Here is a 15,364-nt window from a genome sequence, read left to right as displayed (position 1 = left end):
CTGCTCTAATTCCCCCATATTGTGTGGGTACGATTTTTAAATGTATTGCCGCCAAAGGAGCTTGATTCACTGAAAAACTAAAATGGCAATTAGTAGAGTGCAATCTGCACAAAAAGCCTTCTGCATAATTGTGTAGATGTTTAAAAAGGGGGTTTTCAGGTACAACATCAGAACTAGCATGTACAGGATGAACTCATGAACATGAGTTATAATCATACTCATGTGCTTAAGTTTAGGTCCGAGTCCCATAGGGGGGTAAGCCAGTGTTAATTTACCGCACCATCCTCGCTTTTGTGTAGCCAACTTCCACACTCTCACCACGGTCTTCGTGGGGTAGCAGCCCCCTCCTTCCATAGAGTCTCCCGGGTAGTATTCTGGGTCCATTGCTACGCTGTCACCAGGCAGGGATGGTTTCAGCCTCCTGGCATGGAGCTCAGGGGCCACCGAAACTGAGCTGCGCCACCGCGGCCCAGCCTCGCATCACCCCACAGTACTTCGAGGCCAAGAGTACATTCTGTTTTAAGCAGTAAGAGCCATATTTTCCAGTGATGTGCATTACAACTACGAACAGTTTCGACATCCTAAGTACGCCGTCCTACTAGGAATAACTCATAGTTTTTTTATTAAAATGATATATGTAAAGATTATCATTTTTAGTTTAACATTTTTATTGCAAGTATATGGCTGCTTCTTTTTATTTGCGCATCCCATGCTCGCAATGAAACATCCGAAAAAAGTACAATAGCACCAGCTTGCGAAGGCCAGGTGTATTTGTTTTGGTCAATGCCTATAAAGTATTGTCTGCCATATGTAGTATGTACTTACCGCCTGATTCATCATGCTCCCGTTTTGCGAGGCCCTAATAGCGATTCATAGCGAATCGCTATTAAGGACTCGCAAAACGGGATTCATGTAGGAATATGCAAAAAAAATGTGATTCCTTACAATTCCTTATTTGCGATTAGCTAATTGCTAATCGCAAATAAGGAATAACTCCCCATTCATTCCTATGGGCCTTTTGGCCCATAGGAATGAATGGGGAGTATTCCTTATTTGCGATTAGCAATTAGCTACCCATTCATTCCTATGGGCCTTTTGGCCCATAGGAATGAATGGGGAGTATTCCTTATTTGCGATTAGCAATTTGCTAATCGCAAATAAGATAGCGATTTGAAGGGTGCCAGGGGTGTCCACAGGACACCCTGTAGCACCCCTCAAATGAAATTTTACACGTGTTGCACACACACATGTCCAAAGGACATGTGTGTGTGTAACATGCAACTCAGAAAAATGCATTTAAATGCATTTTTCTGAGTTTTCGCAATTTACCACGAGGTCTGACCTCGCGGTAAATTGCGCCTAGAAATTGCGAATTCGCAAAAAAAAATAGGATGATGAATTGCATTTAAGGAATCTCAAATAGAGATTCCTTAAATGTAATTCCTCGCAAAATTGCGAGATCGCAATTAGCGATTTTTACATTTGGGATGATGCATCCCAAATGCAAAAATTGCACTTGCAAAGGGCCAGATTCTCAGAATCTGGCCCTTTTGCGAGCGCATTTCGCTTGATGCATCTGGCCCCAGATTCTCAGAATCTGGCCCTTTGCGAGCGCAATAAAGCTTGATGAATCAGGCTGCAAGTTCCTTTGGCAGCTTTATGAGACCACTTCTAAATAGCAGTAGGTGAAAATGAATAGAAAGTTAGTTTAGCAGGTTAATGTGCTTCCTATGCATACCAACGAATATCTCTTGTAGTGTAGTTCAAGAACATCCATACAATTCTGTTATATAGCACTACAGCTGTTCTTTAAGCCATACAATAAATGGATCAGTGGGCCTGAAATTCTGTTGCTTTTAAATGAATTGGTGCACAGCATACAAAGTAAAATGTATTGTTAAACTTTCATTTGGCCGAAGTCAAATTATTTGTTCCCATCAGATTTAATAAGCTTTATTTGACAATTTAGTCATAAAATCACACAAAGAATAAACATATACAATGCAAAATATATGGTCAACATGCTAATACAAATACATTCTAGTATGAGAGTCAAAGAAATTCTTTGGAATGTTGTAAAAACAACAGTCAGTTTCTATGGCCTCATGGTAAATGCCTAGTGACTTAAGGGCAAATAAGAAAATATTAGTACCCCAGCATGTCAGAACGGGAAATGTACTTAAGCACGTGATACATAAATTAAGGGGAAGAACATATCTTAATGGGAACATAAATGTAGCAATGCAATTCATCACTGTCCATGATATGGAACAATCAGTTGATATAGTTAACAGCAATAACATTAGTTTAAGACACACTTGCAAACCTAGATCTTATCACCCATATGCACCCGATAAACTTTGCGATGGCACATGCATACGTGAGTTTTGAGTCTGATCTAAGAATTCGAAGCGCAGACCAACTGCTACGGGTCCCCATTAGTCTGCATAATGGTTTCATCCATTTCTGGAGGCAAACAATGTAGCCCGGACAGGCAAAAAAGACGTGACCAATCGATTCTGTAGATTATTTGCAAATCAGACACCAAAGGTCACAATTTGGAGCCCATTTGTTGTTAAATGTTTTTAGGGGCAGTGGGCCAACCCTGAATTGGAAATATAATTTCCTGTCCAGAGGTGCAGTGATACAATCCCAATAAGGCTCTAGGAAACTGCGACATTTAAATGAAGAATTTACCTATTGAAGATTAATTAACGGCCAGTTGTGCCTCCGATTGTCTGACCCACAGACAATAATATTTTTTTAGCATCACTGCGCTCAGGCTTGATGCAGATGATGGGTTGTCCCATAGGCTTTGCAGATCAATCGTTTTTAAAAGCTTTTTAATTTGTTGGAGCCAGGAAATGTTGTGGAATATGTCAGTCTCAATCACGTCTTTGTGGGCCAATCTGTACTGGGCCAATTCTGATTGGGACCAGAGCCTTCTTTAAAACAACAAGGGGCAACGTTTAGTTTTGTCAGCTAATGAATTCCTACCCAGGTCAAGCATTAATAGTGCCAGTGCGGTGCTGACAGAGAGGTGATAGAGACTTCCCAGGAACTTCTTCTCAGAACTTGTGGGGAAAGATATGTTAGCAAAATCCCACAGTTCGGAGCCATATAACACAGAACTTACTGCATCATAGATTTGTGAGGCTGGTACGATGGGTTTGCACTAAAAGGAGCTAAGTTCTATGATTATGGCACCAGCAATCTGTTTATTTTTGAGGGTCATTAGGTCCACTTGCGATTTCCATGTGATGGTCGAAGATAAAGTTATGCCCAAGTAGGTGAAAACATCTACCCTCTCTAGCAGTGTACCACCCAGCTCTAATCTACCTTTAAATTATTTATATTTCTTAAAAATCATAAACTTGGTTTTGCAGAGTTGATCTCGAGTTAACAGCATTGCAGAATCTTCAAAGCGAGATAGCACCTGCCATAGTTTTAGGGTTAACATGCTGCCTCCACCGATATCCTCCATCCTCCATCCTCCAATACAGGAGCAGGAACCGGAAAACATGGCATGTGGTACTTTTTTTCCTCCAGAATCCAGCTTGTTAAGGTGACAAGACATCATTATCATTGATCCAATCCTGGATCCTGCCCAAGAGGTGACATGCAAAGGCTTTCTGAACACAATCAATCAAGCTGACTAGCCTGTAATTGCACAGGAACAATTTGTTTCCATTCTTGTATATGGGGATAACTTTAGCTCCCTTCCAGGATTCTGGTATGGGATCTCCACTTACAATAACATTCACCAGGGTAAGGATATACCTAGACCAATTATCCCTATCCTTTAATAATACATCTGCCAATATGCCTTCTGGTCCTGGGGCCCTGCCTTTGTTTATTGAATGCATGACAAGTGTAACATCTGCTAGCTCAAAGGAAAACTCAGATGAAGTAATTAAATCATCTGTGCACGAGGTGCTCAATACATCTTCTGTTGGGGAAATAGAGTAGATGGGAGAGTATAAGGTGCAAAAATGCCCAACCCATGCAGAGGGAGCAATATAGTTATGTGGAGTGGGTGATTGACCATCCCGTCCTTACATAACTAGGGCCCAACATTTAGTTCACTCTTTGGTTGAACAGACCAATTTCAGGTCCTGCCACCTCCCATGACACCATTCCCTTTCTTGCTGGATGAATCCAGGGGATGTCCTTCGATCTCAGTGCTTCTTCTAGCTGGCAGCGAAGACTCCTGTAGTCTCCATTAAATCAAGTTTTGGATTTACTTGGGCCATTTTAAGGATTGGTAATTGGAATGCTAAAATAGAATAAGATTTTCTTAAAAAAATATTAGGAATGTCAACCATAGCCTCAATCATTTGCACTAGAGATGCTTTCAACCATCTCTACTAAACATAATTGTAAGTCAGCACTAATTGAAGTCAGATGGTCCGGGGTCTCTATTAACTGGGACCATCTGATGCAACGTTCATCATTGGTGGAGTAAATATCCCTAGTGTTAACAACAACAGTTTGATGTTGACTTTCCAACTTAGGACAGAAATATTTCATGATAAGGCACATCAGGATGTGTTCGCTTTCATCCCTAATCTTTGCAACCATATCCTTAAAATGTTGCCATAGATTGAGCTCAATTAGAATATAATCTATGCAACTAGAAAGGAACAAGTTGTTAAAAGTACTAGCCCCCTTCTATTAAATTTGGCTCTTCCATTTGTGGATCCCACCACAAATTCTAGCGAGAGAGCTTTTAACTGGAAGGCAGCCTCATTCCATTTGTATATCTGGGGTGAATCAACCTGTGGGACGCCCCAGGCCTCATCCTCTTTCACAGCTAAGTTGACACCATTATTGTCTAGGCGTTGTTAAAGTTCTCTGCTAATATTAGATGGGATTCACCGCAATGTTCCCCCAGGGGCTCCTCTAAGATCGAACGTTTTGATTTCAGGGCTCCCTTAACCTCTCTGACAAAAACATTATAGATGTCAATATATTTTAACTTACCAGTCACAATTCGGACCGCTATGATATCGGGTCATCGATATAGAGTTGTTTTATTTTGAATTCAGATCTAATCTGATCCATGTCGTTAAGCCTCCTGTCAGTCGTCCTGCAGAACCACATATAGCAGGAGTTGAGAAATTAAGATGCCCAGGTTTAAAGACTAGTTCCAAAGACCCTTTTTCATGGAACAAGCAGATGTTGTTCAGTTCAATAAAATTGTTCGAGTCAGGAAATACAATTTTTGAGTTTATGACAACCACATTCCAAGAAATAATAAAAACCGTATCTATGGCTTGGGTAGTGGTAGGTGGAGAACATGAACCTCCTATAGCCCGAGCCTCACAATTTGACATGAAATTCTACTAGTGGAGGGGATGGGGCCGAAATGTAAATGGCCTTCAGATTGGCCACTGGGTTTAGCAGAAGAGAAATCATCTTGCAGAAGGTGAAAAGAATTGGAACAAAGATCGACTGTGCACTGCTCACTTTAATCCATATGTAAAATTCCATCCAAAGGAGGTGAATTTATGGTAGGCAATGATTGTCAATCTACAGCCATAGGAGGAACTTCTCCTACATGGTGATTAGAAAGAGTGTGCCAATCTTAGAGTTGATTGTGCTCCTTGCGCTTATATTTGAAACAAATGTTTGTAACAATGCTGGAAAAATTGGTGCAGTGACAACTGACCAATATCATTGAGAAACATGGTATTCTACACAATACTCAATCTGGTTTCAGACCAGGTTTCAGCACTGAGACAGCTCTCTTGGAGGTGGGAGAATCGCTAAGAATGTCGGTGGACTCAGGTGCTTCAGCGATACTAGTGCTCCTCGACTAATCCGCAGCTTTCGACACGGTAGAACACTCAAGATTGGTGCAAAGATTCCAGGACATAAGCTTGGGGGGGCAGTTCTGGCTTGGCTGAAATCGTTTCTTATCAACCACACTCAACAAATCATCCTACAATCACACAGGTCGAAACCCAAGCAGATGTGGTGTGGAGTTCCTCAGGGGTCGTCACTAAGCCCGCTTCTTTTCAACATATATTTGTCCCTGTTGTTCTCTCTCATTGCCAATTGGGGTGTGAAGGCGATATCATACGCCGACCGAACCCAGTTGGTGTTTTCGTTTAAAGAGCAACCGGAGGTAGCCTTCAAGAGCTGTAAGGGCTGTCTGAAAGATATTTCCCTTTGGATGAATCATTATAAGTTGAACCGCAATGCCGAGAAATCAGAAGTGCTGTTCTTTGGGAAAAAAAATCCGCCATCAGCGGACCAGTGGTGGCCACTGGAAATGGGTTCCCCTCCTGCCCCAGTAACCATGGCTAAAAATTTGGGGGTTAAGTGGGAGACTGATCTCTCTTTTTCTGCCCAAATCCAGCAAGTGACAGCATCCTGTTTTGGCAAATTGAGAAGCCTGCTGAAGTTCCTCCATTTGTTGCCAGAGGACTGCCGCCGAGTCATAGTACATGCCACTGTGACAGCTAGACTGGACTATGCGAATGGCCTCTATGTAGGTCTCCCAGCTTTTTTATTTATTTATAAAGTTTTATATAGCGCAAAAAAGATCCCAAAGTATCTGAAGATTTTTATTACTTTTTTTTGTTTGTTTTATTTCTCAATTTCAGAGATACATAGACAAGAAAACCAATAATTATACAGTTGTGGTACACAGTTGCAGTTCTCTCCCAGTAGATACAAAGGGCATACTGTAAAACAGGGACTCATTAAGTAAATGTACACATCATATACATAGGAAACATCAAGCAAGGCCAACATTAAGGTATGCTTGGCAGTAAGTACAATCACCTGAGTCCGGACCATCCGTCGGGCATATAGCAGTTGCCGCATATCAGTATACGCAGGTGCATATGACATTCAGGGAGCCATTTACAGTGCAATGTAGTGATAACATATCATATCGAACAGGTACATTTAGTCGTCATTGGAGTGTTGAAGCATAAATTCTGTGTAAGGTCCCCATACATCCTGCGGACGGGACTGTACCGGCAAACTCGCTGAATAGCACACCAGCTGATCACGGCAATAGGCCATATCTCATAGTGGGTGAGTTTGGGTGCAGGTATGCCATCCCAGCACATGGCCACCCTATGCTTAGCCAATTGGAGAGAGAGCACCACCAATTTACGAACCCCAGCTGGGACTTTGGAAAGCTCAAGCTGAGACAACTCACTTTCCAGTCGTACCATAGAGTTGCGCAATGACTTAAGGACCCCCGCTTGCAAGCCTATGCAAGCCCCTCTAGCGGTCACTTTGAATGCCTCCCAAACGACCCCTACACTGTGCACAGAGCCGGCATTTTCATCAAAGTAATGTTCTATGGCTTCTTTACACCATCCCCAAACACCGGATCCAACAAGGCTGAAGACTGCAACCGCCATCGAAAGGGAGCTGGAGCATAAGTGGGAATGAGCACGTCCAGGAGCACAGGGGCATTGTCCGACAATGTGCAGGGTAGATGTAAGATTTGCGACACCCAGACATTAATATCTCTCGTTGCCAACCAATAATCCAAGCGAGACCATGTGTCACGCGCGTACGTATAGCACGTCCCTTCACGCACCCCGGGGTACCGCAATCTCCACACATCAACCAGGCCCAGAAAAAGCCCAACCAACTCCCTCTCCACCATCCCCTGACCAACCCCACCTCCCTAACTAACCCAAACAGCCCGTACCTCCCTCCCACTTTGGCTCCCCCAACTTGCCAAAGCTCCCCCAGCTCGCCCAAAGCCCCCCCACCCAACTGAACACACCCATGTCGGGGTACACCCATATGTGGGGGTGCCGAGACAGAACCCTCCCACGTAGTAGGAGGTGACCGAGCATCTGTAACAATGCCGTACATCATACCTCGTACAATAGCTATTACATAAGGCTCATCGTGTGACCAGCATAGCCAGCTAACCCGTACAATAGATGTAAGAAAGGGGGCCCCTCCAACAGTACGTCAACCTTGTCATCAAGTTACACAACATTTAGAGAAGGTGGATGTCTCCAATGGTGAAACACATAATGAGGAAACTAAATTTGGAGATACCCACCCCACAAAAGAACAGGCATCAGAGCGGCCAGGAGACATCGAGATAGGCAAGGTGCCCAACACCCACCAGAGTAGGCATCTGCCACTGATCCCACCTCCCAAGTACAAGAAAGATGAAAAAAGATGAAAAAAGAGACAGGTCAGTAAAGCTCACCCCCCAAAAAACCAGCATCAGGTCAGCACCCCCTAAACAGAAGCAACAGCATAACTAGAGTCAAGTGTCGGGGACACCCTGGAGCCGTCACTGCCCTCTTTGTTTCACTCCGTCTCCTCCAGGCCCACCTCCTCAGACACCACAGTGGAGTCGCGCTTCTAATGTTTCAACATTTTAGCAAAGTCCATAGCAGTCTCCCGGGAGGAAAAATTTTGTTATCTGCCGCGGGGCCAATGCGCAGCTGGGCTGGATATAATATACCATATGGCACCCCCTTGTTCCGCAGAAATTGTTTCACTGTGCCAAACTCCCTCCTCACTGCCTGAACAGTCACGGTGAAGTCTGGGAAAAATGCAAGCGTATTTCCCTGATATTCGATAGTGCCCTTCTCCCTGGCCAGCCGAAGTATTGTATCGTGGTCCCTGTAATTTAACACCCTAGCTATTATGGGGCGAGGTGTAGCCCCAGGGACAGGCCTCGCAGCCAAGGAGCGGTGGCCACGTTCTATAATAAACATAGGGTACAAATGTTCAGTGCCGAAAATATCAGTGAAGAGGCGCTCCATGTATGTCTCCATTTTACCCACGTTGGTGGATTCCGGCAGTCCCGTGACGCAGATGTTATTGCGCCGGGACTGTGTCTCCAAGTCCTCATTCTTGGCATGGATTAAAGACAGCACTTTCTCCATATTCAATGCTTTATCCGTTACTGTAGTTAACCCATCCTCCGCAGCCGATACCCTCTGCTCCACTTCTCCGATAGGCGAGGTCTGTTTTTCAAGATGTGAAGACATATGCTCCAACCGATTAATAACAGTCGCCAACGCCCCCTCTATTGACTGTAATGTCAGTTGCATAGCTACCAGTGTGGCCTCCAACGCGGGTGAGCTCTCTGTTGCCACGTCCGCCTCCGAATCGGAGGCAGCTTTCTGCGGTGTCTTGGACACCCGCCTAGCCTCAAAAGAGAGCTTAGGTTGATGCCTATCTGTCCGCCCCATCGTCCCAAGGTACTGAAGGGGCGGCGAGGAGAAAGGTGGAGTGGGCCAGCAACGCACTCCGATGAGGGGGCAATATGAGATCAGGAATCAGTGTGTCACACTAAGCCCATCCAGTTGGCGGCAGCAGATAGAGGAGGTACCTAGGCATAGACACAGCACCTTAGTCATGCAGGCAATCACTCCATGAAGGTGCCCAGACACCCCAAAATGGAACCAAAGCGTAGCCAGGTAGTCCCAAATGGTGAAAAACACCACTGCCAAGGGGGTTGCAAACACTATGTAGACATAGAAGGAGGGTAGCGGTCCATAATCACTAGATACCACCGCAGTGCAGGATCCCAGAAAAGTACGTGTAGCAGGCCCAGATCCAGCACCACAGCTATCAAAGCCAGGGTCACAATGTCAGAAGATGCACTCCCTCAACGGCCGCACTTTAAATGCACCGCCAGATCCAGGGCCCCGGATAGGGGTATAACTCAGCACAGGGCGGCAGAAAGTGTAGGCTCACCAGCAGCAAGGGTGTACCCCTGCACCACCTCCAGCAAGAGTGAGCACACTGACAAAGTGACCTCCGGGTTGGCACCAAAATGGCTGCCACCCCTAGCCCCACACCAGGCTACGCACCCGTCACAGCCAGACAGGCGCAACCTCACCCCGAGGCCCAACCCCACCTCCATAGGCCTGAGCACCGAGAGATATCGCCTGCCTGCCTGGAGAAGACCCCAGCGAGGAATATACATGGAATTATTATTTTCTACTACTTTTTTGATTTATTTTTGTCCCCCCCCCCCCCGTCTTTCATGCCAGCTGCCACTTTACTCAACATATTACGAATAAACTACTATGACTTAATAAAGGCTTTACATGCTCTGGAAATGTCAAAATCATAGCATAACATAATCAGACCATTCAAGGATGAAAGACATGCTTTTGGATGATACTCTTCATTATTGTTTTTATAACATATTCATAATTGTTGCCTTACTTTTTGGCGGAATATTCCTGAACAACATATCTTGTGTCAACATTGCGATATGTCTGGTCATAGTGCTTGTGCTTCTTCTGGTAGAAAGGCAGTGCCTTGGTAGACATGACTTCTCAGTTGTTTCAGCCTGAAATTCAAAAAGAGTTGGAAATCAATAATTGGTTCTTAGTAAAGACGTAACTTATATTAAGCTCAATCTGCATATACAGCAGAGGTGGATTTAAGTGAAGGAATGATTTATTGAATGTATAGTTCGCACAGCCACTGCTGAGAGTGTCTCTGCATGAGGATTAAGGCAACTACAGACTGAGAATACAACATCACAATCTAAAAGGCCAAGTCTCAAGAGATTTATGGTAAGCAGATTCATCTTCAATGCACACCTGAACAGGAAAAAGATACCAGGCTTGCGCTGTCAAAAAGGAAACAGTAATCACCCTCTTTCCTGATCCTTTTCATCTTATGGGTCTCAACAAGTAAACTGTGCAAGGAGCATAAGGCTATTAAAAAATGATAGTGTGGCGGACCAGAGCCTTAAAAGGCCCAGTGTTCAAACAGCAGGGTCTTAAAAAATAGTTTTATTAATTGTCAACCAGTGGAGAGCATTCGGATGCTGAGACATTTGGTGATGTAGAGGCGTTTTTTAAAACAGACACAAAGCTACGTTTTGTACCATGTGCAGACGGTTAATGAGCGACTCTTGTAAGCCCAAATAGGGCACATTTGTGTAATCCAATCTTGAAGTGATTAGAGCATGGCCTGAGCTAACGGAAGTAAATGATCCTACTGAGAATGAAGTCGGATGCTCCTGAGAATACCCCAGTACTTCCCGCGCCTAGTATGTAACCAATTGTAATGAGGTATTTTCCTCTCATTTAAGTGCATCAATTAATTTATGAATTCAATTAAAGGCACTAGTACACCTGGGGAAGCATATAAAAACAAGCAATGGCAAAACCACTTTAGAGAAAGAATTGCCTTATGAAAATCACTACTGTTCCTTCTCCTAATGTGAATAGTCCAATACATGTTGTTCAGTTAAGACGTTTCCAGAAGGGACTACAATCCACTACAGATGCTTCATTCTACTTGACCTTGTCAGTAAGGTGTGGCTTGCTTCCTATGGTACCGTGAGCACAGAACCCGACTCTAGGCCTTCTTGCCACTCTCAGCTACAACAAACAAAGGGATGATGAATGCTTGAACTAACAATGCTGTATCCTAGCCCATCAAATTATGCCCACGATATTTTCTTAACTATTCTACCACAATGGTGTAAAGCAATTTTGATGTGATTGCATTTCAGATTGCAAAGTTTGTACCAATCTTTTGTTTGTGCAAGTGTTTATGTTAGGTTGCTGTCAAGAAGTCAGGGTGTCGTTAATATGTTCTGACCCGTGACCTCCTCATCAAATATTAAACCCACATGGTCAGCCACTGCATCTAATCAAGTATAGACGGAGGGATAAGTGTAGTAGAATTCACCCAGGTAAAAAGAAAACCTTAACTCAGGTTTCACTATAATTTGATGGGGTAGATTTAAACTATTCTCCTGTCATCAGTGAAACAATATTGTAGTGTATATAACCACTCCCACAGCTAAACCTTTTCTCTGTATGTATGCTGCAAAATTGGAGAATGGAGGTATGCAGTGTTTTCACCCAGGGTTATCCAGCCTAATGGTGGCATTTAACTTCGTACTGCAATAGCTCAGCATATTGTTGGAACTATTTAATTGAGAATGTAACTGTGAACCTAGTCTCCTAGCAGTGTGAAATATTTCCCTCCAGTTTCATATTTTAACCTTACCAACTAGTGACAGAATTAAAGCCTCCTGTCTACTAATAGGTTGTTTTAACTTATTTTTCTCCCCTTTGGTATATATTTGATCTCACACCATATTGACCAAATATATTGATGTAGGGGGATGACCTTTATTAAGGGCTGAAGCCGGAGTTGGTTGAAAACCTTCTGCCAGTGAGAGGAGAAACCCTGTGATGAAACATGACACCTTAAGGTGTTTTAGGGTCTTTCTTTTATCCAAATAACTGCAGTTTTTTGCAGGGTAGCTGTGTTGGGTCTTGGGCATGAAATGTTGGGGGGGACATTGGAAGTGAAATGTCCTGTGGTGAGATCGAAAGAGTGGCAGTTGCCAGTTGGATCTCAGCCCTGCCGGTTGTAGGTACGATCTTCTAAGCAGAAATAAGTAACGTACATGAAAAGGAATTTGTTGAGCATTTCTTGTCGATTTTACAGTGGTGATGTGTGGGTATTGAACCTAGTGTGCAGCTCACAAAGTCCGTAACTGGCAGGGTCAGTGTGCATAGGAGCCGTGTCGGAAACATTTGCTTCCGATGATCCTATCGGAAGAGTTGGCATCTGGGTTCCTGGCATGTGATGCTAGTTGCAGCCCCCTGGGAGGAGCCGCACAACAGTGCTTCAATCGGCATCACAAAGGCATTAGGATGTGTAGGGTGACATCAGCAACGGCTTCCATTTTCTCTTGGGCATATCATGTCAAGGAGCTGAAACATGCTTTATTTTGCCATTGTACTTGACAGAATGATGGTGGTGTCATTGTGGAAAATAATCTTTCTTGTTTTAAGGGATTTAGTAATAGGGTGAGGATAATAAGGTGTGGACCAGTGATTCACACACCAGCACACAGCAGATTAACCCTTATCACAGTGATAAACACACCATGGAGTATCGTACTAATCATGGAGCAGCCAGTATAAACTCCTAGTGCCGATCACAGTAGCAGTGATTTGCACACTAGCAACTAGAAATAATGTTTGCTATTGCTGCAGTGATTATAAACACGTAGTGCTGTTAATCCAGTAACTAGACTTTATCTGAAACTAGATTCTCAAGCCTCATTTGTATGTATTGTTTACTTATATTGATATCTGACTTTACTTTCAACATGCAACCAAATAAAATACCTCCTCCTGCCTTTCTATCAGCCCCAGGAAATCCTCCTGTTGAATGGAAATTGTGGATAGAGGGTTTTGAGGCATATTTGAAGGCAATTGAAAATGAAATAATTACTCAAATAAAATGATTGCAGCATTCCTTGTGAACTGAAGGAAGGAAAGTATTAAAACGTCGGGCTGATTTAACTGTGTTGGGCAAAGGAGATGCAGTTGAAAAATATGACATTGCTGTGAAGCTGATGGACATTCATTATAAGGAAAAACAAAATTTTATAATGGAAAGGCAGAAATTCTACATGAGACGTCAATCACCTAGCGAATCTATAAAACGTTTTGTTAGTGATTTAAGAATTTTGGTGTCTACATGTGAATATAAAGCATTTAAAAAAGAAATATTAAGAGGTTAACTGGTAGAGAAAACCAGCATTAGAAAGGTTCAAGACCAGTTATTAACAACTGAAAACTTGACGCTGGGTAAGACTATTGAAATTGCTGGAGGGGTTGAGGCCACTGCATCATATATGAAACAAATGGCCATAAGTACAAAGGTTCATGCTTTTCAGACCAACGAGTGGTCTAAGAGGAAGTGGAGAAAGAATGATGCGAAACAAAAGTATTTGGAATACTGATTTGCATATGGCCATGTCTGAACTGGGGTGGTGTGGAGTGCAAAAAAACGATGGATTTAGGCCCAGACCTCTGTACTGGGGTGAATGTATGACATTGTTCTGCATTCTGTCCATCACCTGTGGTTTTTACAGATGTGGAAGCAGGCAATTCCTCATGTTGCCCGACGGTAGACATGTTGTGTGCTAAATTTAGGGAAAAGGCATTTTGGCAAAGTGTGTAAGTCTAAAGTTCAGAGCATGAAATCTCAATCCAAGAATGTTCCAGAGGAAAGACACCAGCTCCGAGTTGGGGAAGCGGTCAGAGTCCATTGAGGATAATGCAGTTATGATGATTGATGGTCTGAGCAACAGACACGGGAGTACGAGAAGAATAGTGTGGATGGAATGTTACAAGTAAATGTGTATTCTGCAGGAATACCTTATTGTCTCATTGATATTCTCTTGTTGATGATGGTGGACTCTGTTTTTTTCTTTACGCAAATAAGACCAGAGGAATGGATAACATTCAGAATGTCACCCTTAAACAATCACATATCAGGTCTGTTGCATTTGAGGGGTAAACCCATTCATGTTTTAGGAAAATGTTATGCTTTAAAGAGAACAGCACATTTGGAATCATATAAAGAGCCAAGGATGGGTCATATCTGTTGTGTTGGAATTAAAGGAACATTTAGGATCCAAGAAGCCCTGAACAAGGGCAGTTGTTGTTGAAAAGGAAGTGGATGGCAATCAATCAATCAATCAATCAATCAATCAATCTACTTGTAATGCACGCTACCTACCTGTGAGGCTCTCACGGTGCTGGGGGGAGGGGGTGCCGCTACTGTTCGAAGAGACAGGTCTTGAGGAGTATTCTGAAGGCGAGTAGGTCTTGGGTCTGCCGTAGGTGGGTAGGGAGGGTTTTCCAGGTCTTGGGGGCGTGGTAGGAGAAGGATCTGCCGCCGGAGGCTGTTCGTTGGATGCGGGGGACCGCAGCGAGGGCTAGGCTGGCGGAGCAGAGCTGGCGGGTGGGGGTGTAGAAGCTGAGTCTGCTGTTCAGGTAGGCTGGTCCGGCATTGTGGAGTGCTTTGTGTGCAAGGGTGAGGAGCTTGAAGGTGAGTCTGACGTGTGGATAAATGTGTGTGGGAGTGGCTTTCTCCAAGGTTTTTAGTGTAAACTAGGCAAGATGAAGGGTTTTTCTCATCAGATTCTAATGAAATCAGGTACATGTCCAGTGGTACACAAATTGAGGCAAGTACTTCTTGCCATGAAGAAAGAGTTGGAGGCAGAATTAGAATCCTTCTGTCAACAAGGTATCATAGAACCCATTGAGAGTTCATTATGGCTGTCACTGGTAGTGCTGGCAAGGAAGGGAAATGGAGCTTTGACGATGTGTATTGATTCAAGAGATTTGAATGACAGAATCTCGGTGGATATATATTCTCTTCCCAATATTCTGGAGATGTTAAGTTATCATAAAGGGGCCAATGTCTTTTCAACATTGCATATGTTGTCATTTTATCAGAAGATTGTATTACAGCTGGAGAGTCGCCATCTTACCTCATATAATATCCATGGTAGAACCTATAGGTTTAAATAAATGCCTTTTGGTTTGGCTTCAGCTTCATCTGTTTATAT

General features: G+C 43.5%; 1 protein-coding gene across 1 annotated transcript in view; it reads right to left on the bottom strand.

The window, feature by feature from the left end:
* Positions 1-15,364, bottom strand: part of MYOM2 (myomesin 2) — a 731,038-nt gene that overhangs the window by 666,972 nt on the left and 48,702 nt on the right. Inside the window, exon 2 of the mRNA XM_086926415.1 lies at positions 10,183-10,309. Within this exon, the coding sequence (XP_086782541.1) occupies positions 10,183-10,289 (107 nt within the window). The 5' untranslated portion in view covers positions 10,290-10,309. The remainder of the gene's footprint in view (positions 1-10,182; positions 10,310-15,364) is intronic.

This window comes from Lissotriton vulgaris, chromosome 6 (genome assembly GCF_964263255.1).
Source record: "Lissotriton vulgaris chromosome 6, aLisVul1.2, whole genome shotgun sequence".
Classification (NCBI taxonomy): Eukaryota; Metazoa; Chordata; class Amphibia; order Caudata; family Salamandridae; genus Lissotriton; species Lissotriton vulgaris.
This window is presented reverse-complemented; position numbering and strand designations above follow the sequence as displayed.